The 25,734-nt window shown below is 40.2% G+C and overlaps 1 protein-coding gene across 1 annotated transcript in view; it reads left to right on the plus strand.

Moving 5' to 3' along the window:
- The window catches only part of nlgn2a (neuroligin 2a), a 369,918-nt gene that overhangs the window by 236,987 nt on the left and 107,197 nt on the right, over window positions 1–25,734 (plus strand). Inside the window, exon 5 of the mRNA XM_034676019.1 lies at window positions 14,669–14,818. Coding sequence (XP_034531910.1) covers window positions 14,669–14,818 — 150 coding nt within the window. The remainder of the gene's footprint in view (window positions 1–14,668; window positions 14,819–25,734) is intronic.

The raw sequence follows: 25,734 nt of genomic DNA on the forward strand, positions 1-25,734 counted from the left end.
TGTTTGCACGTTGCGGATTAATTTCTAATTGCATAATCTGGATTTACAAATCCTACATTAAAATATAGACTCTGTACTCAGGGGTCTGCATTCTCAGTATGTGAAGTGCTGAAAGTGTTCCATTTGTACTCTGAGCACTATTAACCAATCAGGTATCAGTGGGCTTTGGGGTAAGCAGGACAAACAATGCATGTGGAGAGCAAAAACAGGCTGAATGCACACCTTGCAAAGACATCCTGGCTTCTATAAGTGGTAATCTGACACTAATTCAAGTGCAGCTGACAAAAGGTTCTAGTTAAAAGAGGCCAATTTATACAAGCCAATCAGCATCTAGATTTCCAAGCTCCCTTGAATACATCAGAAGAGTGTGCGGACCTCCAAACAGGCATTTTACAGTCTTTCCTTTTCCAGGACAGACATGACAATAACTACACTTCATTCATGATCATTCAAATCATCAATGTTATTTTTCTTATAAACTTAACACCCGTTAAGTTATTTGTCGGGATCATCTTCCAATGTAAGCAAAAGGGGAGCTTCTGTGCGATGGTACTGTCTGCTGTTGAACTGATACCGACTTGAATCAGACAAACTGGTGCTCTACTCCAGGGGAATTTAATGGACCAAGAAATGACAGCCTTTACATTGCAAACGTAAATGCCACAAAGAAAAGGAAGTCTTGACGGAAAAGTCTTGTTAACCTGGTGACACAGGAATTACAGACAAGATTGCACCAATTCCCAGAGCCATGTATTTCAATGTGTTGTCAGACGATGATAGGCAATGATTACCGATGAGTTCTTAGACTGCTATTTGCAGATTCTGCAGGATTTGTGTGGAAGCACTAGATTTTGGTATCATTAGTGTTCGTATGATCCACTGGCTGAGCAGGGATTGGTTGGGAAAAGGGGGGTGGAACTCAATCTGCTGTAATGTGATCCCAGTAAGCAGTTAATGACGATAAAGTTCATGTTTTTTAACAATGCATTGTTAGTGAATCTCAATGCATGCTACTGATGCTAACAATCAGCTCCTAAGGTGCATTTCCACCAAGAGTTCCGGGGTCTTTTAGCCCCCAGAACTACTTTCCCCTGACCTAAAAGGTTCCTTTGCCCCCATTGTTGTCTGCGTTTCGCTGCAGGCTGAAGTCCCGGGTAGATTGTGCAAATCAGGCCAGTGATGAATAGAGGAAAAAATGCACTACACCACCAGACCAGTAGAGGGCAGTAAAACAAAGAGGAATGCCATTCATCACAGATGACACCATAGAAGCAGACGGACAGGCAGGTACCATTATGAGCAACAGAACAGTTAGCCTGTTAGCATGAAGAGACTCAGCTGGTCTGTTTTAGATCGTGTTTTGGTTTAAACAGGGACCCTGTTAACTGGAGACTTTCAGCCGGATGCATCCCTCATAAACGTCTTTAGACCATCATTAAATATCTGATGAGGACATTTTGAAATCTTAATAAAAACTAAACTAGTTTGCATTCCAGTACATGCAACGAATACAGTACAATATCCTCCTCATCACCTACAAAGCCCTCCATAACCTAGCTCCCTCCTACCTCACCGACCTTCTGCAGCCATACAATCCCTCCCACAACCTCCGCTCCACCAATGCCAACCTCCTCACCCCTCTCACCAAACCCAAGCACCGAACCTGGGGGACCCTCTGGAACTCTCTCTACCAACACATCAGATTCTCTCACTCACCAAATTCAAATCAGGACTCAAAACCCACCTATTTAAAAAGGCTTTTAACCTATAATTGATAGATTTTTTTTTATTGATTTTTTTGCTGCTTTGCTTTCCTTTGCTGTTCTATTGTATAATCTATTTTCTTGTAAAGTGTCTTAGAGAAACTTTTAAAGCGCTTTTATAAATAAAATGTATTATTATTATTATTATTTTTATTATTATTATTATTATTATTATTATTATTATTATTATTATTCCCAGGAACTCCCTCTGTGTTTCAACAGCTGTGTAAACTCCACAAACACTGACACGTTCAGCTGAAGGTCTCCAGTTTACAGGGTCACTTTTAAAACCGGAACACCGGGAGGAGAGACGCATTCACGGTGGGCTGAGAGAAGACTACTGTTACAAGCTGCTAAATCAAGAGAATCACAGCTTCTTCTTTTGAAAAGTACACACACATACAAAAAAGACAGAACAAATAAAAACTAATGAAAGAAAGAGAAATCAAGTGAATCACAGATGTGTGTGATGTTATTGTGGACGGCGGGCAGAATAAAAACACTGCTGTTAATCTACCAATCAGACACGTTCAGCATTGCAGGCCCTGCCCCCTGAAAGTCACGGGTACCTTTGAAAAGTACTACCCCCATAGCAGGGGATTTCAGGGGGGAGATTATCTACCCCTGAACCAAATTTAGACCCTGGGTCCACCGGTCGAAACGCACTTAGTTCAGGAGTAAAGTTCTGGTCAAAAAAACGCCTCTAGATGTCTTCTTTGAACACTCCCTTCAAGCTACTTAAATTGCTTGTTTGAATGTACATGGTGGCAAGAAAGGGAAAAGGAAGCTAGGTTTGCTTACTGGTTGCTGCAAAAAAAAGCCCCAAAAGATGGTGACCACTCCCAGATGAACGTATCATCATAAGTCAGACAATATCCAACAGGTCCTGAGATTGATGTTGGGTTAATGTTCGGTCTTTTTAGATAGTATAACATAAGGTGCACGGACACTTGGCTATATAAACAGAGAAAAATCTGACTTTTCATTTTCATTGTTCCAGTTGCATACCTAACGTACCATAAGTTCAGCTGTATCACACTTAGGTGCACGCTAGTCCTCCCTCCCCGTCTCTCTCTGTGTTTACTCCCATCAATTCGAATAAAATCAACAGTCAACAGTGACGTGCACTGAGCAGTAGAACACGCTCCATCCTCATGACTAATCACTCAGTTGATCATCAGGAAACCAGAGGGTGGTGTCTCTGAGGGCATCCGGTGGGCGGTGTGCCAAACTGGAACACTCAACACAAGTTTATGCCTAATCGTCTCATTGTTTCCGTTCTGCATGAAAGGATCAACAGCCATGCTAAGCTCCTCAGGGTACCAGCCCTCAGCTGCTCCCTGCCATCCTGCTTTGTCTTTGTTGTCGTTGTTTTTGTTTGCAGAGCGGAGCCGATGTTTTCAATCGGCATTGTTGGGTGTTCTGATTTTGTTCACCTTTTCATTTTTGGTTTTGTAGTTCAGTGTTTGTCGCTGACAAAGTGTTGTTTTAATTCCGAGTAAGAAAAGAACAGAGCAGCCTGTCAGTTAATCAGTATTTATTGTCAGAAGTAATTTATGTCGTTTGTCTAGAGCTTACTTGTAGCATTGGTGGGTGGAGTGATTTGATGCTATAATTAAATAAATGTTGCAATGTCACAAAAGAAGGATGCTCAATCACACGTGAAAGGCTTTTAATTTGAAGCAGCAGCAGTGGTGGCCAGAAGCTGTTTATTGTCACTCTAACACTGAAAATTAAACTCTGATTTGCCACCATGGATCATCAGTGTGGCTGTTTGGAAACAATTACATATCGCTGGGAACAGTAAGTGCTATCACATCTGCATGGTCTGTGTGCACTTTTCTTTTCAACATTAAGATTCCTGATCTGACTGGCAACAAAGTTCAAAAAGAGAATTGCAAACTAAGTCTTTGCTGATCGACAAATCAATTAATCTTTATTTGTATAGCTCCAAATCACAACAAACGTTATCTCAAGATGCTTTTACAAACAGAGCAGGTCTAGACCACTCTATGTCAAATTATGAACAGAGACCCAACACCAAGACAGGATAAGACTCAGTCTGACCCCACCTTAAACCACCATGAGCATTGCACCTCACAGTATTTAGCTAGTTACAGTGGAGAGGACAAACTTCCTTTAACAGGCAGAAACCTCGAGCAGAACCAGACTCATGTTAGACACATCTGCTGAGACCGAGTTGGGTCTGGAAAGAGGGATAGAGGAGAATAAGAGAGAGAGGGAGCGGTGATAGTGATGAGACGAGTAGTAGTAGCCATTGCTGCTGGAGTCCAGCACGTCCGTATCAGCTGGAGGACGTCTACGGCAGCTCAGAGGAACCTACGAGACAAGGGAGCTCAGGGACTCCAGAAAGGTCTATGGTTAGTAACTTTAATGGGACAGGCAGAGTTAAAATAGGTGATAGGCAGAGAGAGTGGAGATCCCAGTGTGTCAGTTCCCCCGGCAGTCTGAGCCTATAGCAGCATAACTAAGATCTGGTCCAAGCCTGATCCAGCTCTAACTATAAGCTTTATCAAAAAGGAAAGTTTGAAGCCTACTCTTAAAAGTAGAGAGGGTGTCTGCCTCCCGGACCCTGACTGGTAGATGATTCCAAAGAAGGGGGGCCTGATAACTGAAGGTTCTACCTCCCATGCTACTTTTAGAGACTTTAGGTATGACCTGCAGGCCTGCATGTTGGGAGTGTAGTGTTCTAGAGGGGGAAAAAGCATGGTACTTAAACATTCACCAACTAATGCTTCACTGGAAAGATTAGTAGATTAAAATCTATCTCACCTTCCAACACAATAAATGTACGAATGTTTCTTTATTGCTTCAAACTGTTTGTCTGACTCTTTTATTGTGTCATCTTAAAGTATGGATGCAGGATTATACGTTTTGCAGATATCCACCACGTTGATAAAATGCCAATGCAAAAACAACATATAGGGCATATTCTTCCCTCTAATTGCACAGACCTTCAAGCCTCTTATATGTTGCATTTAATTCATAAGCTGAATCTTAATGGCCTTCAGGAAGATGCTCACATAGAATGAAAAGCTTCCTTGAATGTACACTTTCTCTGCTGTCAGAGAAAACTCTATACTGTATACTGATGAACCAACTCATCATTTCTGCATCAATGGTAACCCATTATTTCACAGTTTTGTGTTTCTTTGCTGAGCACTACGTTATAATATACTAATACTAATATTAATGTTTTTCACTGGCTGGATGTGAAACGTGGACCTCAGTAAACTGACTCTGTAGAAGGTGAAGGTAAGCAGCATGAAATGGTAAGCAAACATTATAGATAATGTTGCTATTATATAAACCTGAACTACTTGATTGTAGCTATCAACATGAACATTTACTTAGAATGTCAAGGTGAAATTACTCACTTTACTGCAAAATACCGCCTGTAAAAATAACATTTGTTAAGAAGCTGGACCCAGTGCAGTGTGAAACATTCAGACATGATTTAAATAGTCTGCTTCATTGTCAGACTGTCAGGGCTGCATCTAAAGGTCCCGTTTAATGAAAACACGTTTCCTTGCTTTTACATCAAGGTTGGAAAAATTGGCCACCTGCTGAATGCGGTTGAATTTAAGATGTTACTGTATTGATCCCCATGGGGAAATTTGGTTGTTGCAGCAACAAAGACATAAGTACAATCAAGACAACATTTAAATAAGTCAAATAAAATAAAATAAGTAAAAATAGATAAATAAAGATAGAATACAAATTTAAGATAAATACAATGTTACAAGTGGTTTAAATAGTTGTAATTACAAGCAGTATTTTAAAAAAGAATGGTTCAGTAGTGACAGATTGACATGGTGTGATTATGGATTGGTTATGACAGATTAAGCAATATAATAAATAAATATGACTGTATGAAGATTAAGAGAATAGTAAAAACTACTATATAATAGTACCAGGATCAGTTGCAGTAAACAATAGGCTATATATATATGTATATATATATATACATATATATATATATATATATATATATATATATGGCAAGCCGTTCAGGAAATTAATATATATGGAATGAAGTCTGAATATATGGATTGAAAGTCTGAATATATTGAATGAAACTTGATATATATGGAATGAAACTCGATATATATGGAATGAAGTCTGAATATATTGAATGAAACTTGATATATATGGAATGAAACTTGATATATATGGAATGAAGTCTGAATATATGGAATGAAACTTGATATATATGGAATGAAGTCTGGATATATTGAATGAAACTTGATATATATGGAATGAAGTCTGAATATATGGAATGAAACTTGATATATATGGAATGAAGTCTGAATATATTGAATGAAACTCGATATATATGGAATGAAGTCTGAATATATTGAATGAAACTCGATATATATGGAATGAAGTCTGAATATATTGAATGAAACTTGATATATATGGAATGAAACTCGATATATATGGAATGAAACTCGGAATATATGGAATGAAAAATCACGTCATGTATGGCCTGCGCCATCTTGTCTTTCTGGGGTGTGATCATAGGGGTGTGATTTTGTTTTCCGGTTAGACGTAGCTTTTAGTAATGCAACCATGAGGGAGGCACGAGATGTTTTCACTGCAATTTTAATTAATGAAGGGGTTATCAACCCCTTGGGTAATGCATGTGCTGTTAAGTCAATCCGTATAGGAAAAAGGAACCCACCCCTCCTCTCCATTAAGTTGGTTTCATCCAAAAGTGATGATCGGACCGTCTGCACAGAGAGACGAGAGAGGAACACGAAGCAGTGGGCTGCAGAAGCATTTAGGAGGGTAGTAAACAAGTGAAAATACGAAAATATTAAATATCACAGGTTGTACACACTTCTACAAAGGCTAAAGATATTGCCCCTTCTTTATTCAGGTGGTTCAGTCCTCTAGCTCGCTAGCTAACTTTTGTTATGACTTGTGATAATGTAGCATCCTGTTCAATGTTAACAGGTGGAGCTCATACCTGTGTGCATCATCTGACAGTGAGTGAGTGTGATGAAAAAGTACGACCAAATTACCACAGGTTACAGAGGTAGAGGAAAATGTGTCCCCTCAGAAACACTAAAAAGAAGTGCAAAAGGTTATTTTCAGAGAGACATTAATAAAAGATGAGTTCTCTTTGATGACAATAAAACAATACGATTAGAAGTGGTGTTCAGAGTACTTATTTAAGCTTTCATTCAATATATTCAGACTTCATTCCATATATATCGAGTTTCATTCCATATATTCAGACTTTCATTCCATATATATCGAGTTTCATTCAATATATTCAGACTTTCATTCCATATATATCAAGTTTCATTCCATATATTCAGACTTTCATTCCATATATATCGAGTTTCATTCCATATATTCAGACTTCATTCCATATATATCGAGTTTCATTCAATATATTCAGACTTTCATTCAATATATTATTTCCTGAACGGCTTGCCATATATATATATATATATATATATATATATATAAATATATGTATGGAACCGTTCGATACAGTGGTCACGGTTCGGTACGCCCTATGAACCGAACGATATGCAATTTTATATTTATTTGATCAACTTCTGACGAGGCGCTCTGTGCTGAAAGTTCAGTAGATCTGCGTTGACTCCTCTGGGCTGCATAGTCGAGCGCAGGTCCACTGAACTGTGCGCTCCTCCCACATTCATTCAGTCCAAGCTGGTCACGTTTGTTTTAACTGTGCTTCATATGGAAATATATATTTCACCATACGATGGTCTGCTGAGTTCATATGTTCACGTATGTGTGTGTGTGTGAGTGCGTGCCCGCACGAGAGGGAAGCACTAGTGTCTGCTTTGGTTGCAGAGCAGAGTTGTTCCGTGGTCCTGTAGTGATGCTAGACTGGGTGATGTGGTTTTAAAGTGCCTATATGCATTACTTGTGGTCTTATACTGCATGCTGTGTAAGAATTCAGCCTGATACCGGACTGTGTTTTCATGGCCGTTATATGGGGGGGGGGGCAACCGCTGGGTCCTGCCCCCCCTTGGAAGTCAAAGCAGAAGTGATTTAAGGTCCCCTCTCTCATAGATCAGGTCTATACCTTGTTCTTTTATTTAACTAAATATCCTTCTGTTATTTATCTTATTTACATGACGGGATGTCATTTCTGTCTCTACATGGTCGCGCGTTCACAATTCTCCTCTGCTCTCTGTATCGCGCACACAGTCGGACAGACAGACATATACACTCACACACACACATACACAGACACACACACACGCAACCACCCCCATGCACAGCAGAACATGTGTCAGGTATAGCTGCCCCTGATACATTTAATTGAATTTAAAAACTGTGTTTTTGAGCTGAAACAAATGTTGGTAATTTCAATAAACTACAAGTAAAGAAAGGCATGGAAATTTCTCTTTTTCTGTATCAAAAACGTATCGAACCGAACCAAACCGGGAATTTTGTGTATCGTTGCACCCCTAATATATGTATATATAAATAAGTATAACTGAACCTCCGGACTCAAAATATGAAGCCCATGCAGATGTGTTATAAACTGAAATTCATTGAGCGTCCACTTGATATTAAGATTATGAGTTTTTTCCCAAATAAGGTCATGACTGACTCGACTGACAGGCGGGAACACATAGCTGTTGGCTACGAGGCTCAAACCCCGCCTCTGTAAGTCACACTAAGGCTGTTTTCAAAACACAGCTACATACTACCTCCGAATGCAGGAGGCAGTAGGTACCGCCTACTACATACAGCGTTTGAAGGTAGTCTGGGGTCTGTCTGTTCTGTTGGATCTGGTCTGCAGGATGCTGGGTCAGAAGACACTGGATTTCCGGTTTCGGAAAGCAGAAGTAAACAACGACCAAGCTGATAGATAAACCACTAGGAAGTGGTTTATATGGAGTTTAATAATTTTCACAGCACCTAAAAACAGAGTTCCCCGTCATAAAAGAAGAAAAAATTAAAAGTGGAACGAGTGCTGTGCATTGTGGGAAACAGTATGCGAGGGAGACTAGTCCAATGCGTACTGTGAAATTTTCCCAGATCAGTACGATATCTGGGGAGTTTTGTCATACTGCAGATTATGCTTTTTTCACATACTACTTACTGAATTTTTGCCAAATCAGTACATACTGCTAGGGGTGCAACGGATCAAAAAACTCACGGTTCGGATCGTATCACGGATTTGAGTCACGGATCGGATCATTTTTCGGATCAACATAAAAAAAAAAGAAAGACAAGACAAATATAACTTTGTCCGTCTATTTATTTTGTAAAACTCTTTGCCCATTAAATAAAAACAACATTCAACTCAAAATTTACTGCATGTGCAAAGCATCCTATCTGTGGGCCCAGTCCTGCCTCATTCACTGCATTTCATGGCATGGCAAGTGAAGGAGCAGAGGCACTTCAAAAGTTTCACTCCATTCTTCTTTCATTTGCTGATTTTCACCGTCCACTTTTCTTTGAGCAGCAAACTGTGAACACACCGTATTATTCTAGGGTCCTACAGCTGGCAAAGTGCCAACATGCGAACTGCTCCATGAACGAAAGTGAAAGTTACAAATTGCACTCGCAGCATTGGACTCTAAGTGACCCATTAACAGCCTGTCTGCGTATCGTTGACATGGAGAAAAAAATCCCGGTAAACACGCGGTGACCCGACCAAAACACAGAGTGAAGGAGTAACAGTTCGGGGGCCACAAATAGGCGGCCGGATGCGGCCCGCGGGCCGTGTATTGACGGCCTCTGGTCTAGTGGGTGCGCGACGGAATTTCATAACGTGGCTCAATCACATTCAGCATTCACTGTATTTCACAGGGAGACCAAAATGCTCCAATACATGTGACTTCCAAGATGCAGAAGGGTTATAATGTTCCTCTGCTCCTTCACTTGCCATGACTACCACTGCGCTTGACGAGTGAGTTGACGCGCAACCTTTTTTTTTTTCCATCAACCGATCCGCGGACTACATCCGTGCCGAACCGTGGAGAGGCATCCGTACGGATCACGGATCAACGATGATCCGTTGCACCACTACATACTGCTAGTATAGTGGGCGATTTTAAAAACACCCTAAGTTAGTTTGAGATCAACATTTGCAATATGGCTGCTGATGACGATTGGCTTCAAAACAGTGCCCAGGAACAGATGGGTGACGTCACAGATACTACTTCCATTATTCATACAGTCTATGTGCTAACTCTGTTAGTTTGTGGTCATGGTGATGAATAACATATCAAAGCTTCCTGAAGAAGCGTTAACGTCCTGATGAGTTTTGAAGCTGAATTATATTTGCATGTTATGAGGCGGTTCACTCCTGAACCCTGCAGGTGACTCTGTGTTTTTGTAAGCTTTGAGAGAAGTTCTGCAAATCCTGAGGCTGCCCTCCGAACCACCTGCTCCTAAGTGGGCATTGCATGCTAAACTTTTGCGGTGGGAGAAACACAACAAAGCCGGAGGCAAAGAGAAACAGTACACCTGAGACAGGACCGGAGAGAGAGAGGGGATGCTTGTTGCCCCTGAGGGCCTCGGTCCCGTCTGTCACTGTGCCACAGCGATTCGCCCTGTAACTGATCCATGGACACAGAGTCTGCAGGTCAACTGTGACAGCCTGCCTGGCTGTGTGTTTGTCTCCTGTGCGGGTGTGGGGGTGTGTGCATCTGCATTCTGTCTCCCATGATGCCGCTGGCTGTCACTCTTCATCTCTAGGATGCAGAGTGTGTGCGTGGTCATTCGCCGCTAATGAAATGAGATGCAGGTAGAGACGTGGCGAAGGGCGTCACGGGGTTAGAGACGCACAAGAGCAATATGTTGCCACAGACTCTGTCCACGTGAGAGCGGCTCATATAGGCAGAGTGAGAGACTCCGAGTGAGAGAGGGAGAAACAAGGCGAAAGGAAGCAGTTTCCATAGCTACCCGCCATTGCAGCTGCCTGTAAATTTCTCTCTCCCGTGTGAGAGCGTCTGCCTGACTGATGCACAAGTTTTATACAGTGTGTTTGTGTGTGTGTGTTTGTGTGTGTCATGTGAAGCCCTTATTGCATGTTTCAGCAGGTATTCCTCAAATATTTATTTATTTATATAAGCAAGTTTCAAAGGGAGCCAAACACCCTCCATCTCTTTTCCTCCTCCTCTTCCAACAGATGCTGTGGTGGTTATTTATGTGGCTGTTCTGCACTGGTGCTCTCTGTATCCCCGAGCTTGCACACAAACACACACACAGAAGCCAACAGAGGCTGTCAGGGTGCCACAGTCCTAAGTCTTGTGTGCCATATGCTACTGTAGGCTTCTGGCAGGCAGGAGTCTCACTGCTCTGAGCGGGGGGGGGCGCTGGTTCAAAGGCCAACAAGGATCCATCAGGGGCCTTCCTACTCACACACAGGGCTGTAGTAGCAGGCGTATGTTTGGGCTTGGCATGACTTGACATTGAAGGGATACATATTTCTGGCACTAACGGTTGTGTCGTTGTAGAGTAAGTTAAATCCTGCCACTTTAACATCCTTGTATATATCTCCTTCATTCCCAGCGCTTTTGTACATAGCTGACTCTAACTATTCTGTGCTTCTGTATATTCTTAAGTATTATTTGATTTGATTCTATTTTGTTTTATTTTATTCTATTTAATTGTATTTGATCTTTATTTTATTTTATTCTGTATAATTATATTTGATCTTTATTTGATTTGATTTTATTCTATTTAATTATATTTGATCTTTATTTTATTTTATTCTATTTAATTATATTTGATCTTTATTTTATTTTATTTTATTATATTTAATTATATTTGATCTTTATTCTTTTTTATTCTGTTTTATTCTGTTTTATTTTATTTTATCTTTGTTTATTTTATTCTATTTTATTTGATCTTTATTTTATTCTATTTTATTTTATTTTATTCTATTTTATTTTATTTGATCTTTATTTATTTTATATTATTCTATTTTATTCTATTTGATCTCCATTTTATTTTATTTTATTTGATCTTTATTTTATTTTTTGGTATTCAAATTTATTGTATTTGATCTTCTTATCATTATTTTTTATTTTTTTGATTTGATCTTTAATTTATTTTATTCTATCTTTATTTTATTTTCTATTAATATATTTTATTAGTTCTTTATTTTATTCTATTTTATTTTATTCTATTTTATTTTATTTGATCTTTATTTTATTTGATCGTTATTTTATTTGATCTTTATTTTATTTGATCTTTATTTTATTTTATTTGTATTTATATCTTATTTTATTCCTTCTTCTATTGATATTTTGACTTTCTTACATACTGTTTATTAGAGCTCTGTAATGACCGAATTTCCTTCCCCGGGATGAATAAATTATTTCTGATTCTGATCAGACAGTTCAGTCTTTGATTTGAAGAGAAAGATATTCATAGTGTTGACAAAGACATCTTAGAAAATGTAATAAACTATATTCAAACATAAAAGCTGAAGTAAACAGCAGAAAATAAACAGCTGGAAACAGAACTCTTCTCAAAGGCTTATCAGGGAACAAAAGAAACAAAGTAGTCTTCTTGGATTTGTGAAAAAAAGTCAATCTTTTTTAAAGAATATAAAGTCGCAAATGTTCTAGAAAATACTCAGGACATCAGTCTTAGCTGTCGTGCTCGACCTCATTAAATCATACTTTTAATCTGATTCAGCATCTGATTATTATAATCTGCGTGAGTTTGTTGAAGACTAACTTCACTTTCACTAACATTTCACTTTGAGTAAACTTACCTGGTAGAGCTCCTCTCTTGGTGTGCATGTGGCATCCCCTGTTCACTGGCTACATCTTTAGCATAACCAGGATGTTCCAAAGTGAAGCAGCATGGTTCCTATAAAAACTGTTGACTGGGTTTATAATCTGAAAAATGAGCTTTCTTGCTCTTAGAAATTTGTGACTGGAATGTAGTAATATTTATATTTTACCTCCTTTTTTTAACTTCAAATTCCATAGTCATACAACTCATAAATCAAGTTTTATATATATATCCAACATATATATGGGGAGGGGGGGGGGGGGCATTCTCAACTTTTGTGACAGGACAGCTGAAGAGAGACAGGAAATGTGGGGAGTAGAGAGCGGGGGAAGACAAGCAGCAAATGGTTGAACCAGCAACCACAACTCTTTATGGGGTCCGCTTAGACCACTAGGCCAACGACGGTCCCATAGACTGTATAAATAATGGATGTAGTATCCGTGACGTCAACCACCTAATCCTGAAGCACTGTTTTGAAGCCAATCGTCGGAGGGAGCCATATTGGAAATGCAGAACTCAACCAAACTTCTGTTGAGCTAGAGTGAGGTAAAGAGGCGAGGTTTGAGCCTCCTAGCCAACAGCTATGTATTCCTGTCTGTCAATCAAGTCAGTCATGTCCTTATTTGGGCAAAACTCGTAATCTTAATATCTTCTGAACTGTCGCGTTAGAAAATAATTCACCCTATTTCTGCTGTAAAGACCATCTTCTTTGAATGGGTGTGTATGTGGTTTCTGGTGTTGTTTTAGCAGCCAGCAGTAGATTCTGGATGAATTGCAGTTTATAACACTTTCACATGGGCTTCATATTTTTAGACCAGAGGTTGCCGCTTGGGCGCTCCACCTCAAGTCAAGTTTGGGTGAGAATGTCTTGCCCTCATTGGAGGAGAAAAACAACAATCTTTTTACTCTCTGGATTTAGGTATTTGCTAGATGGATGAACAGAGCGAGCCACAAACCTAAACTTTATCATGTTTCTCAAGGAAAACAATTTTCACAAAGAACTCTTCAGCCATTTTTCCATTTTTCCACCTCCAGGCAGAATCCACTTACTACGTGTGCCGTTGCAAAAATGATACCATTCAAGAAAACTGTGCTTTCCAGAGATTTCCCTCCGGGGAATTGACCCAGAAATATGTTGCTATAGCTGTCGCTGCAGCCTGGGCTGAGTTGCAATTTGCATTTATGGGAGTTCCAAGTTCTAAGGTGCAAAATAAAATGAGGGAATTATGGAAATTCCTTGCAGACATGATGTATGAAGAGCCAGTGGCCTTTTATTATCTGCTGATTGCACACCGAATGTTTCCCCAGACCTCTGCGTTGGTCCTCGCAGGCTTTGCCTTAATATGGCTCCTCATGTCACACTGGGGCTCTTTTATTTTTATTTTTTTACCTGCAAATTGCACTTTCAGTGTGTTTGTGATGTAGTCCCAGAGTGCCTTTTTACCTAGCGTTTAAGCATCTCCTCTTAGCCACAGAGAGCTCTTCGGGGTGAGCTCTGACACCTTGAGCTCTTGAGGCAGAAGAGATCGTGCACTTGTTGTTTGATCCACCATTTGTACGTCGCCAGTTTGCACTAATCAGGAATGTCTGCCTTACGTTGGTGCTTTAATTTAGCTCCTCTCTCAGCACAGGTGGGACCAGTTGCAGAGGCAGTTTCTCGTGCGCTGTGCTTCAGATTGTATCATTATCGGTCAATCTAGCCCGCAGTGTGAAATAAAGTCTGTCAGACGCAGTGATATACAGGTTAGCTCTAATATGCTGCACTACCTGGTGATTTTCTCTTCCAGCATTATTGCTTTAATCACCAGGAAACGTTTGATTAGATTCTTGTAGTGCTGTCTTTTCTTATTGCCTGTTGCCGGAATCATCGCCTGAAATCTAAATTACCTGGAGCTTGTTTTTAAGAGCTGACATCCAGCTGCAGGCAACAGTGCCGTTCCCCAGCTTTGATGCAGAAACTGTATTTTTCATCCAGTCAAGCGCTTTGCTGTTTGCTCAGTATATTATGGTCTAACACAATATGTGATCAAAGAGAATACGAGAGGCCTAAATACAGTTATTGACTTTTCCTCTTTCTTCTGTTTTCCCCACTCTGTCCTCTCTCTCTCTCTCTCTCTCTCTCTCTGTAGATATTCGTGACCGCAGGAAGAAGCCGGTGATGCTGTTCATCCACGGAGGCTCCTACATGGAAGGCACAGGGAACATGTTTGATGCCAGCGTCCTAGCCGCCTACGGCAACGTGATTGTTGTGACCATGAACTACCGGCTTGGCGTGCTCGGTAAGTGAGCTGGATGTTTTTTGTTGTCAACAAAGCAGTGACACACTCATGTTACCCTGACGACATCATGCGTCACTTAAATATATCCACCCTTAGACGAACACATTTCCCCTCCAAACACTAAAACAGTCCTCTCTGCACACATGCAAGTCGATCTGGCTCAGCAGACTCTTCTTCTCTAATCTGAATTGATTAAGCCGTTGATGGATGACATCAATGGAACTCATCAATCTAATGACAGCCAGTGAGGCGATCATCATGAGGGCTCACTTTCTCATGGATTTACTTTGTTGATTGTTCCTGTTCAAACACTCTGATTGTGAAATTGTTTTTCCTTCTTGAAAGTTTCATGAAAGGAAGCGTCTCATTAGGTGCATTTCGACCAAGAGTTCCAGGGTCTTTTAGCCCCCAGAACTACTTTACCCTGAACTAAAAGGTTCCTGTGCCCCCATTGTTGTCTGCGTATCAACCGTGGGCTGAAGTCCTGGGTAGATTGTGCAAATCAGGCCAGTGACGTATGGAGAAAAAAAAAGTAAATGCACTACACCACCAGACCAGTAGAGGGCAGTAAAACAAAGAGGGATGGCATTCATCACAGATGACACCATAGAAGCAGACGGACAGGCAGGTATCATTATGAGCAACACAACAGTTAGCCTGTTAGCATGAAGAGACTCAGCTGGTCTGTTTTAGATGGTGCTATATTTCATCACAGATGGATTCACTGAATCAACACGTGAGAGGAGATAAGCGCGAGTAGCAAAGACGTTTCAACACGGCTTTAAAATCCTTTTCAACTCAAAAAGCCGTGGCAGAGATCGGCCGGTGTTTTGGTTTAAACAGCGACCCTGTTAACTGGAGACTCTCAGCCGGATGCATCCCTCATAAACGTCTTTAGACGATCATTAAATATCTGATGAGGATATTTTGAAATCTTAATAAAAACTAAACTAGTTTGCATTCCCAGGAACTCCCTCTGTGTTTCAACAGCTGTGTAAACTCCACAAACACTGACACGTTCAGCTGAAGGTCTCCAGTTTACAGGGTCACTTTTAAAACCGTAACACCGGGAGAGACGCATTCACGGTGGGCTGAGAGAAGACTACTATTACAAGCTGCTAAATCAAGAGAATCACAGCTTCTTCTTTTGAAAAGTACACACACATACAAAAAAGATAGAACAAATAAAAACTAATGAAAGAAAGAGAAATCAAGTGAATCACAGATGTGTGTGATGTTATTGTGGACGGAGGGAGGAATAAAAACACTGCGGTTAATCTACCAATCAGACACGTTCAGCATTGCAGGCCCCGCCCCCTGAATGTCCCAGGACCTTTGAAAAGTACTACCCCCCTAGCAGGGGCTTTTTAGGGGGAGATTATCTACCCCTGAACTAAATTTAGACCCTGAGTCAACCGGTTGAAACGCACGTAGTTCCACGGTAAAGTTCCTCTGGTCAAAAAACGCCTATTGACGCTCATGAGAACAGCATGATCACCAGTGTTTTACACAAAGAAAACAAGAGCTCATCTTGAATTAGTGCAGGAGAAGGATTTCATTTGAACCACAAGTGTCCCTCCCTCCTGTAACTGCAGCATTGTCATCATAGTTTAGAAGGCAGCGCCCACATTTGCATTTGTGGATAGACTCCTTTCCTTTTTTTTTATCACTGGGAAAGATGAAACTGATTTTTATCTGTGCAGATGAGAAGAATAATTTTGGCAGCCAAATTAACTTGAACCAGAAACTCAGCATTTTCCTACTGAACTCACAGAAATGAATAAATGACACCGTAGCACTGCGGTATCAGACTGTGGCGTGTTCATTTAGAATTATTTACCTGTTCCAATCCCACTGTGTGAAATGCATCAATGAGAGAAAGAAAACCTTGCTTATGTGACTACATCATAGAATGTATAATTAATGGACGTAGTATCTGTGACATCACCCATCTGTGTCTGCAGCTCTGTTTTAGGAGCCATTTTTGGAAATACTGAACTCAACCAAACTTCTGTCAAGCTAGTGTGAGGTAAAGAGGCGGGCTTTGAGCCTCCTCGCTTATAGAATCAGCTGTGCCTCTCGTAATGGAAAACTCTTAATCTTAATATCCTTGAAAATGCTGCGTTATGAAAAAAATCACCCCCGTACAGTGTGTGCCAGTCGAGACATTAGATATTCAGACAACACTAGTTTTTTGTACCAGGCTGTAAACATGTTTATTTCTGCTTTAAAGATCGTCTTCTTTGAATTGGTGTGTATGTGGTTTCCTGTACTTCAGGAGCCAGCCTCAAGTGGACACTCAAGGAACTGCAGTTTTTAACACTTCTGCATGGGCTTCAGTTCTCGCGGGTTCAGGTTACTTGGACTACATCCATATTGTATACAGTTTATGGTAATTACACATAACTAATGTTGGTGCTGATTGGACTGACAGGTTGTAGCTGTGTGCCAGCTGACTAAAGGCCCTCCTCAACTCTACGTCTTTGTTTGTTTCTAGAGTTCAACAAAGTTAGTTTAAGTCATGATTACCATTTTATGATGAGCGTCATCGTTAGGCTTCATAAGGCTTCTCTAGAAACTGGATGACGTCAATGTGGCTATGTTCAAGCTTTGCACAGTCTTTATTTCTTTTAGTTCACACAGACATTTTCATTCTCAGTTTTTTTATTATCATGTATTAATTAGCTTTACAAGTTTGCATAGTAAATACTTACACAAGTCATCCCATCTCCATTTAACTGCACGCGTGCTTTAACTCTATAATTTAGAATTAATGACGTGGTCACAAATTCTGCTTCTCAGAAGCATGCATTTAGAGTTCCCCGTGGCCTCATTTAAGCAGCCATTCCAGGTCAACAGGCAACATCTCACAACCTTTTACATTAAACTGATTTATGGTTGTGCACCACCTTTAAACTTCTCGCCATGTAGCAACTAACACAGTAATTTATTTAGCCAATGAGTCCTGCGTAAGTCTAGGTTTACACTTTACCAGCAGCTCTCATAGAAAGTCATTTATGAGAGAGAATGCAGAGACAGCAACAAGCATGCAAATCAGATACAGATCTGGCACTTTTACTGACACAGAAATGCACCTCGCACTCTTTCATTTTAACTGCATGCCCCCGCCTGCTGCCTCAAACCTCTGGGTGTCTATTCCAGGGCTGTGTAATTCATTTCACAAAGAGCACGGATTGTTAAGGAGAAAATGTCTTTACAGAGTGTTTTAGTGGGAGGCGGCACGGTTATGATGCACTTTTGAGCTGCTTCAGCACAGAGAAAGTGAGGGATTTGGGAAGCAGTTAAAGTGGCTTTACAGGCAGAGTGTGTGCTGTATGTAGCCTGACTGCTCGGGTCACTGTGAGATCCTGACACAGCCAGGTTCAGAGAAAGAGTAAAAAGGAGTCTCTTCTGTCGCCTCAGCTCTCCAGCTCCAGCTTGTCATCCTTTCTCTGAAAACACACTCGACTTCTCCTCGGTGTTACTCACCGCGCTGCGCCTCGCTCCAGAGAGAGCAGGTAATTTAGCTTGGAGAGGAGGAACATGCCTGTGAGGAGGCAGGTGCTAACTAAAGGAAACTAAGTGCATTAGATATTTCATTAGCTGAGGAGAGAGTGGGCTGCTGGAAGCTGTTTCAGAACTAGCTGCCTCACTTTGATTTGTTTTGTTGCTTTTCTGAGGATGTAACTGTGTTGTTGTTCTGAGCACTTTAACAGCCTTTACAATGATGACAGATTTTTATTTGCATATAATTACCTAGAGTATTTGCTTTTCAGTGCATCTTCATTGAGTTCATTAGCACTTCTGCTACAAGTGAGTAACAAAATGTGATCCAGAATCTGACACCAGAGATTCATGGAACTGCCAGGAACCAGGAACGAGAGCGGGTTTCTTCTCTTTCATCTCAGAGATAAAAGATGCTCTCTTCTCCTCCAGCTTGACTTTTATTTCAGTTAATGGTGATCTGTCCTTTCTCAAACTGTAACTTTATTCCCACCAAGCAGAGATCACAGCAGCCTTCCTAAAAAGAGAATGTAATTCAAGTCCCCGGAAGCATTCTACAAGAGGAGTGATTCTGTTTATTGTCAGATCTGTTGATAATGTAATCCATTCGTGACAGTTGCTAATTGCCACAAGATGGACATCATAATAATACAAAATGTTTTGGCACAACACAGACACAGTTTTTTCTTCTGTAGTGCAAGTCTTTTTATCCCAGCTTGAGCCTCATATGTGGAGTTTTAGATGGATGAAAATAATCCTTTTCAGAAGGAATCCAAATAAGTGGATTACTAACAGAAGTGAAGTTTTCAAAGAGGATGAAATGAGTCAGAGCTATCAGCAACTATCCCACATTTTCCACTAAGTTTGATTCTTCCAAGAAACAAGATAAAAAGGTAAAGTATTAAACTCTCCAGATTATAACTTTGTCACTGGACATGCATTAGAAGGAACCTAATCTCCTCTCTTAAACTCCCACATGTCTCCCTCGTATCCTTATATGTGTCTCTCCTCGCTCGTCTGGTGGCGTTTATTGCACTTACTCCTTTCAGCACTCCATCTGTGACACTCATCACAATCTTTGAGTCGAGGAGAAATCAAATTGAGGGGGAGACTTTGTCATTTGTATGCAAAGAGAAAGCCTCAGCTCTCTCCCAAATATGAGAGCCATCCAGTGCAATTTGGCCCAGATTGGGAGAAACGTGAGTAATCTCTCACCCCATGCTCCCTATATGATGGATGGTGTTTTCCTCTGACGGAGGGGCGCACACAGAGAAGCAGTGTGAATGATAGAAATGCACATTTGTTTGTGATGAGGTGTTGTGCGTGGAGCATGTGTCGCTGCATGCCTTCATGCATATCGATGTCCGCTCTGTGGAAACACTGCGAAGGGTTCCTGCGGTGTTTGTATTCTTGCTTCAGCAATCTGACACGCTGATTTGGAAGGGCAGTGCAGGAATTATTGATACAGAGGCTGGATGGGGTCAGGGGAAAATGCAAACTCAATACAGCGTGTCTGCCAGGCAGAGGTGGTTATCTTTGCATGAGATTATATTTAATCTCTCATGTGTCAGACCCCTCCTGCACATATTGGATGCTGTAGCTGTATTTTTGTGAATTGATTTATAAAGTCCATTCCAGCCTTGGTTTGCAAAGTTAAAATTGCGTTCTTGATTTACTTAGCCTGCAACAAATTACTGTGAGGTTTGCAAAGTTCTACAGCGCCGTATGTTTTCAATTTAGCCGAGTATTTAATAACCCTGATCATATAAATGATTACAGCTGGAGGAGAGTTAATTTGAATGCACTGCTGCTAATTAAGTCTTAAAGCTGGTCTTTTTAAACATCTCGCCCTTACTGTAGCTGGGAAGCAGCAGATTGTGGGAGAGAGTGTTGGTTTTCTGCTGCTTGATCCAAAATCTGGTTGTAAAAACTGTAAAAAAAACCAACATATTTTAGGACTGTAATCAAGATCCGTACAGAATCAGAATCAGAATCAAAAATACTTTATTTATCCCAAAATTCAGTCATTGCAGCTGCTCTATACACAATAAGTTATACAAATACAATAATAAGCTATGTAGAAAATAAATACATGGTTGAAGTCCCCGGCACAATAACAATACTAATACTATAACAATAATAATAATTATAATAATAATAACAATAGTAATAATGATAATAAAAATAATAATGGTAATAATGGTAGTAATCATAATAATAATAATAATAATAATAATAACAATAATCATAAAAATAATAATTGTAATTGTAATATGGCAGTGATAGTAATTATGATAATAATGGACATAATGATAATAATAGTAATAATAGTAATAATAATAATAATAATAATAATAATAATAACAATAATAGTAATTATATGAATAATGGTAATGATAGTGATAATAGTAATAATGATATAACAGTAATAATAGTAATATTAGTACATATGGTAATAGCAGTAATAATAGTAATAATGGTAATAATACTCTACTTATCATAATACCAGTAATAATGGTATTAAAAGTAACAATAGTAATAATGTTTATCATAGTAATAATGGTAATAATAGTAACAATAGTAATAATGTTTATCATAGGAATAATAGTAACAATAGTAATAATGGTTATCATACTAATAATGGTAATAATAGTTATAATGGCAATAATGGTTATTAAAGTAATTATAGTAATAATGGTAATCATACTCTACTTATCGTAATACCAGTAATAATGGTAATAATAGTAACAATAGTAATAATGGTTATCATAGTAATAATGGTAATAATTGTAACAATAGTTAGAATGGTAATAGTGGTTATTAAAGTAATAATAGTAACAATTGTAATGATGGTTATCATAGTAATAATGGTAATAATAGTTATAATGGTTATAATGGTAACAATGGTCATCCTATAATAATAATAGTTATAATAGTAATTATAGTTATGATGGTAATTATAGTAATAATAGTTATAATGGTCATAATGTTTATAACAGTAACAATGGTAATAATAGTAATAATAGTTGTAATAGTAATTAGAGTAAAAGTAGTTATTATAGTAATAATGGTTATAACTGTTATCCTATAATAATAGTAATAATAGTTATAATAGTAATAATGGTTATAATAGCTATAATGGTAATAATGGTTATTATAGTAGTAATGGTTATAATGTTTATAACAGTAACAATGGTAACAATAGTTTTGATAGCAATTATATTAATGGTGGTTATTATAGTAATAATAGTAATAGTAGTTTCAATAGTGATTATAGTAATGGTGGTTATTATAGTAATAATAGTAATAATAGTTTTGATAGTAATTAGAGTAATAGTGGTTATTATAGTAATAATGGTAATAATTTAGTCCAGGGCTGAAAAGAAAGACTAGAAAGAAGACCACACCAAGCCTGCTGCTCTGTGGATCATCTGCAGACGTTTCAGCTAAAGAACCTTTTCAGGGTGAGACAAGACCGCCCCACTTTGAGCCAGGATCCTGCTCACCCTGTCAGGGTCTCATTCACCTGCTCACTATACGTTTCCCCTACAAGGTTGTTGTTCAGTGAACTAAGTTCTGGGGCATGTTTTTAGAGACTTACAGCAAACACTTGACTTCTGTGAGTACACAGTGTGAATGATGTAGACTAAAAACCTTATTCTGTGGGAACACATTTCTAATATCATATGACCTTCATGTATACAAAGTGAATACATGCACAGTGCTCAGTGTATTGAAGGAGGAGTCATTGAATGGCAGAGTGCAGCAAACATATTTTCAGATACACAGCTACAGCAGCTCCGTCCTTTTATATGAACATTTGGAACAAGTATGTAAATTGCTCTGACTCTCTACCTCCTATCACCATTTTTGGCTTCAGGACAACTAAGTCAGCTGCTCCTCTGTTTCTTCATTCCAGACTCTGGCTCTCTTTTTTTATGCTCAGTGCTTCTGCTGCCTCTTTAGATCGTCTTATCCCCTGTGGCAACTTGGCCATCAGTTCATCCATTCTAAACCCTTCACAGCATCCCATTTGGCGAGTTACAACCCCAGCCAAGACAGTTTCTTTGTATCCTGTAGTAGGAACAGCTCAAAGAATCATAGCTAGGGAGAAGGAATGTTGACTTATTTTTCTAATGACTGAAAATCCCACGAGGCCTCTTGCTTTTGCTGTTTTTAAAAAAGTGTTTTTTAGATGTTGTAGTTACAGTGGGGAAAATAAGTATTTAATACACCGCCGATTTTGCAAGTTTTCCTACTTTGAGAGGTCTGTAATCTTTATTGTAGGTACACTGCAACGGTGAGAGACAGAATCTAAAAATAAAATCCAGAACAACACATTGTATGATTTTTAAATAATTAATTTGCATTTTTTTTGCATGAAAAACGTATTTGATACAATAGAAAAATAGAACTTAAAGCTGCTGTGAGGAACTTTTGTTTGTATCGATTCTGGCGCCCCCTTGTGGACAAAGTGATACCTCTTATCTCTTGTCCTATACATGCAAAAGTAGTGTTTTCAACAAAAACCTCATCCTGTTGTCTTCAACAGTCAACTTTATCAGGCAATGTGATTATTTCCATGAAAACAGTCAAATAAAGGCTGTTTCTGAAACGAGATGTCCATCAGCTGGTCTGACACCTACCCCTTCAGAGCGGTTTCAGGCATTAAAAATCACAACAGAGAAGGTGTCAGTGTTGTTTCTGATATTCTTGTTTGCTACTGAAGGTCATAAAGAGGCATCAGTATCATTTTCTGTCTGTTTCTCAGCCAGTTCAAAACTCCTTTACAGTAATAATTGTTTACAATTACAGACGTTTCCTGTAGTTTTTGACCAGGTTTGCACACACTGCAGCAGGGATTTTGGCCCACTCCTCCATACAGATCTTCTCCAGATCGTTTCAGGTCCACACAGTCAGTCCAGGTTTACACGGTCAGTCCAGGTTCAAACAGTTGGTCCAGGTCCACACAGTCAGTCCAGGTCCACACAGTCAGTCCAGGTCTACACGGTCAGTCCAGGTTCAAACAGTTGATCCTGGTCCACACAGTCAGTCCAGGTTCAAACAGTCGGTCCAGGTCCACACGGTCAGTCCAGGTCCACACAGTCAGTCCAGGTTCAAACAGTTGGTCCAGGTCCACTAAGTCAGTCCAGGTCCACACAGTCAGTCCAGGTTTACACAGTCAGTCCAGGTTCAAACAGTCGGTCCAGGTCCACACAGTCAGTCCAGGTCCACACAGTCAGTCCAGGTCCACACAGTCAGTCCAGGTCCACACAGTCGGTCCAGGTTTACACAGTCAGTCCAGGTTCAATCAGTCGGTCCGGGTCCACACAGTCAGTCCAGGTCCACACAGTCAGTCCAGGTTTACACAGTCAGTCCAGGTTCAAACAGTCGGTCCAGGTCCACACAGTCAGTCCAGGTCCACACAGTCAGTCCAGGTTTACACAGTCAGTCCAGGTTCAATCAGTCGGTCCGGGTCCACACAGTCAGTCCAGGTCCACACAGTCAGTCCAGGTCCATACAGTCAGTCCAGGTTTACACAGTCAGTCCAGGTTCAATCAGTAGGTCCAGGTCCACACAGTCAGTCCAGGTCCACACAGTCAGTCCAGGTTTACACAGTCAGTCCAGGTTCAAACAGTCAGTCCAGGTCCACACAGTCAGTCCAGGTCCACACAGTCAGTCCAGGTCCATACAGTCAGTCCAGGTCCACACAGTCAGTCCAGGTTTATACAGTCAATAGTTTGGATTGAAACAGCCGCCCTCCTTTTAATAAATAATATTACCAATGAGGACTCGACTCGGACTCGGACTCACATATTGAGGACTAGACTGTTTTTTTTCTCTGGTGACTTGGCCTCAACTCAGACTCGAACACTGAGGACTCAGGACTCGACTCGGACTCGAGGTTTGGTGACTCGACTACAACACTGCAAACAGGTGCAGTTAATACAGGTAATATCTGTTCTTAAAGACAAACTAACAGGTCTGTGAGAGCCAGAGTCCCTGCTGGTTGGTAGGCGATCAAATACTTATTTCATGCAATAAAATGCAAATGAATTATTTAAAAATCATACTATATGATTTTCTAGATTTTCTTTGTAGATTCAGTCAGATACAGTCAGTCCAGGTTCAAACAGTCGGTCCAGGTCCACACAGTCAGTCCAGGTCCACACAGTCAGTCCAGGTCCACACAGTCAGTCCAGGTCCACACAGTCAGTCCAGGTCCACACAGTCGGTCCAGGTTTACACAGTCAGTCCAGGTTCAATCAGTCGGTCCGGGTCCACACAGTCAGTCCAGGTCCACACAGTCAGTCCAGGTTTACACAGTCAGTCCAGGTTCAAACAGTCGGTCCAGGTCCACACAGTCAGTCCAGGTCCACACAGTCAGTCCAGGTTTACACAGTCAGTCCAGGTTCAATCAGTCGGTCCGGGTCCACACAGTCAGTCCAGGTCCACACAGTAAGTCCAGGTCCATACAGTCAGTCCAGGTTTACACAGTCAGTCCAGGTTCAATCAGTAGGTCCGGGTCCACACAGTCAGTCCAGGTCCACACAGTCAGTCCAGGTTTACACAGTCAGTCCAGGTTCAAACAGTCAGTCCAGGTCCACACAGTCAGTCCAGGTCCACACAGTCAGTCCAGGTCCATACAGTCAGTCCAGGTCCACACAGTCAGTCCAGGTTCAAACAGTCAGTCCAGGTCCACACAGTCAGTCCAGGTCCACACAGTCAGTCCAGGTTTATACAGTCAATAGTTTGGATTGAAACAGCCGCCCTCCTTTTAATAAATAATATTACCAATGAGGACTCGACTCGGACTCGGACTCACATATTGAGGACTAGACTGTTTTTTTTCTCTGGTGACTTGGCCTCAACTCAGACTCGAACACTGAGGACTCAGGACTCGACTCGGACTCAAGGTTTGGTGACTCGACTACAACACTGCAAACAGGTGCAGTTAATACAGGTAATATCTGTTCTTAAAGACAAACTAACAGGTCTGTGAGAGCCAGAGTCCCTGCTGGTTGGTAGGCGATCAAATACTTATTTCATGCAATAAAATGCAAATGAATTATTTAAAAATCATACTATATGATTTTCTGGATTTTCTTTGTAGATTCTGTCCCTCACAGTTGCAGTGTACCTATGATAAAAATCAGACCTCTCCATTCTTTGTAAGTGGGAAAACTTGCTAAATCGGCGTTTTATCAAATACTTATTTTCCCCACCGTATATTCAATATTTCTCCCCCCCCTCTCTCTCTCTCTTTTAAAGTGTTAAACTTATATGATGGCAAAAATGGAACCAGGCCCAGACAGACAGAGATGGCATTCAAAGAGGTCAGGGAAGAGAAATCAACCTTCTCACTTTTTTTTCTCTACCCATCCAGCTGATGGAGAGACGTGATCTTTTCT

The sequence above is a fragment of the Notolabrus celidotus genome, chromosome 23 (assembly GCF_009762535.1).
Source record: "Notolabrus celidotus isolate fNotCel1 chromosome 23, fNotCel1.pri, whole genome shotgun sequence".
Taxonomy (NCBI): domain Eukaryota; kingdom Metazoa; phylum Chordata; class Actinopteri; order Labriformes; family Labridae; genus Notolabrus; species Notolabrus celidotus.